The sequence below is a fragment of the Oryza brachyantha genome, chromosome 8 (genome assembly GCF_000231095.2).
Source record: "Oryza brachyantha chromosome 8, ObraRS2, whole genome shotgun sequence".
In the NCBI taxonomy this organism is placed as follows: domain Eukaryota; kingdom Viridiplantae; phylum Streptophyta; class Magnoliopsida; order Poales; family Poaceae; genus Oryza; species Oryza brachyantha.
Window position 1 is genome coordinate 564,055 of NC_023170.2, and position 2,859 is coordinate 566,913.

Below are 2,859 nucleotides of genomic sequence, written 5' to 3' on the forward strand. Positions count from 1 at the left end.
TCTATTAAATAGTTCTATAGTTTTAAATGAGAAGCGATAGATGGAATAAATAGTACTGTAAATGATAAAAAAAATACTTATATTTTAATATAATATTTCAATTCTAAAAAATAATTATTAGTAAAAAGTTACCAAGGTTGATTTTCCAAATAAAAACAAGAGTGCCTTACCCTTTGGGATGCAGAATGGCTCGGCTCGTCATGTTATAATGAGCGTAAACAGGCCATCTCTACGCGTAACCAGCCCCCATGGACCAGACTTTGATTAGTTGGGCCTTTTTCTCGGCTCACTTCAAAGGTGAAATCATGTACTAGTATTCATGTTTGGTTTGAGAGGAGAAACTATGGTCCATTGCAAAACATAAGAATTTGAGGCCCTGATACAAAATATAAAACAAAACCTTATATTAAAATTAAATTTTAATAAACCAAAGAGTAAATTTCATCAATGACAGGTAGGAAGAACAATTGCGTCCTAATAACGTCATTCAATTTTCTTTAATAAGCGGAAAAGATGGAATCTATGGTGCCTAGAGCGTGCACTTGCATCGTCTTTATAAACTATGGTTATTTGATGTTAATATCATTATCATTGAACAACTATCGAAGCTACGGTAAACAAACATGTTCTAGCCAAACCAACAAGAAAACTTTTGAAAGAAAAATATAATTAGGGGTCCAGAGGGGAAATTACTTTCATTGCCTGATTTCTTCTATTTGTGATGCAACTACAATTCACTGCATATATACTGCGTGACGTGAATTTGTGAAACGAAAATGCTTAGCGTATGACCCGAACGTACAGTCCGTGTACCACCGGGTGGTACCGGGATGGAAGGCCAACTGCTTCCGTCCCCGTCGTTTAAGACAAATGATTCTCCTTTCGGTTAAAAAAATATTTATAGTTTAAGACAAGATTAAATCAAACTTACAAGATTCTAGCCGTGAATAATCTAAATACTTAGTTTAAATACAATATAAATAGATTCTCCTCAAAAAATATCATCATAATATCATAAACTTATTATATTATATAAATTTTATTATAACATAAAATTGCTTGTTAGAATTTTTGATATTTAAACAAATCATATTCCAGATAGAGTAAAAGGTAATTTAAAAACGTAGTAATTGATAGATTAAATTGGCACTGCATGTCGGTGTAGCACACGCTCACTCAATGTGCCGGCGCAGTCACCGCGCCCATGAACTCCTCGTCGGCGACGAGCCTCGCGAGCGCCGCCGGTTCCAGGCAGATCTCCAGCGCCATGCTCCCGCCGCCGCCGTGGCCCTCGTACACCGTCATCTTCCCGTCGAGCTTGTTCCCGCCGCCGCTCCGCACGCCCACCGGCCTCCCCCACCCGAAGTCGTTGCCGTACACGTCGAACCGCGGCGAGCCTGAGATTCCCAGCGCGCCGGCGGGCCTCCTCTGCAGCGCGTTCACCATCATGAAGCTCGGCTTCTCCGGCCACGCCGCCACCATGCGCCTCACGCTCCCCTCGTCGGTCGACGCCACGGCGCGGTTGAGCTGCCACGCCGTCCAGCCCAGCCCCTTGCCCAGGATCTCGCCGACGGTGGCCTTTGCGGAGGCCCCCGCCACCGTGTTGCCCATGTACTCTTGCGGCACCTCCTTGAGCCGTGCTCGCCACCCCACGGAGATGCCGTAGTGCGCCTCCAGCTCCGGCGCGACGCGGCGCGCGCGGCACACGGCTCGCCAGACGTGGGCGAGCACCGACTGGAGCGAGGAGATGGTGGCCGTGGCGGCTCCGGCCATCTCGGCGTTGGCCTTCTCTTTCAGAGCCCTCACGCTCTCCGCTGATAAATGGAGGAAGCATTCGTCCACCGGCGTGTACACAGGCCGGCGGATCATGTCGTCCAGCTTGGCGAAGGGTAGAGGGATCGGCACGGGGGAGCCGTACGCGAACCATCTGTCGAACACCGGCGGCGGCGTGGAGAGCTCCCGCTCGGCGTCGTCGCCGCTGCGGCTGATCTCCGACCAGGTGTGGAAGAAGTGCCAGAAGGAGAACCCGTCGGCGACGCCGTGGTTCAGCGACAGCGCCACAAACATGCCGTCAGCGAGCTCGGTGACCTGCGCGGCAAGGACAGGGCGGGAGTCCGAGGCGGCGTCCACGCTAAGAATGCCGTTGAGCGGGAAGAACGACCACACCACCCGCGGGACGTGGAGCGAGCCGGTGACGTCGGCGGCGGCGACGCCGGGCGCCGCGGCGTGGACGAACTCCGCCCCCTCGCCGTTGCAGCAGAGCGAGATGGAGATGCTCGGAACACCAGTAGCCGACGCGTCGCCGGCGACGGCGAGGCGGCCGGCGAGCGGGTAGAAGCGGGCCAGCGCGCGAGCGAACGACGTTGCGAGGTGTTCGACGACGTGCTCACCTCTGCCGGGAGGCCTGGGGAGGAGGACGCCCTTCTGGATGTAGTCGACGGTGATCATACGGAGATCCAATGGCGTGAGGTGGTGCACCGTGTCAGGCCCCGGGATCCCATTCCCGCCGGCGTGCTCCGGCGCCGGCCGGACCATGCGCCGCGACACGATCCGGACGCCGTCTTCCATCAATTTCGACTGGTGATTCGCTTAATTAACTAGTTGTTAATAAGTGGCACTGCACGAGTGCACGTATGATGCTATAGCTATATATATACTCCTATATAGTAGTAGTAGTATTTGGCAGTGGTTGTACACAGTTTTCCCTAACCATGCATCTACTATCATTTTTAAAAGGAAGATGACTACAGAATGGGAGATCTCAAAGTTAATATTATAATCTTTTCGTACTCTAATAAATAAAATCTTTGGCTTTTGGCACGTATTTTACTATTTGTCCTATTCTAAAAATTTACTTAA

General features: G+C 50.6%; 1 protein-coding gene across 1 annotated transcript; it reads right to left on the reverse strand.

Annotated features, from left to right (window-relative positions):
• Positions 1–1,062: 1,062 nt before the first annotated feature.
• Positions 1,063–2,859, reverse strand: LOC102715414 (uncharacterized acetyltransferase At3g50280-like). Its single transcript, XM_040527260.1, has one exon. It carries the CDS (start codon positions 2,566–2,568, stop codon positions 1,177–1,179), a length of 1,392 nt encoding a protein of 463 aa, XP_040383194.1. The 5' UTR covers positions 2,569–2,859; the 3' UTR covers positions 1,063–1,176.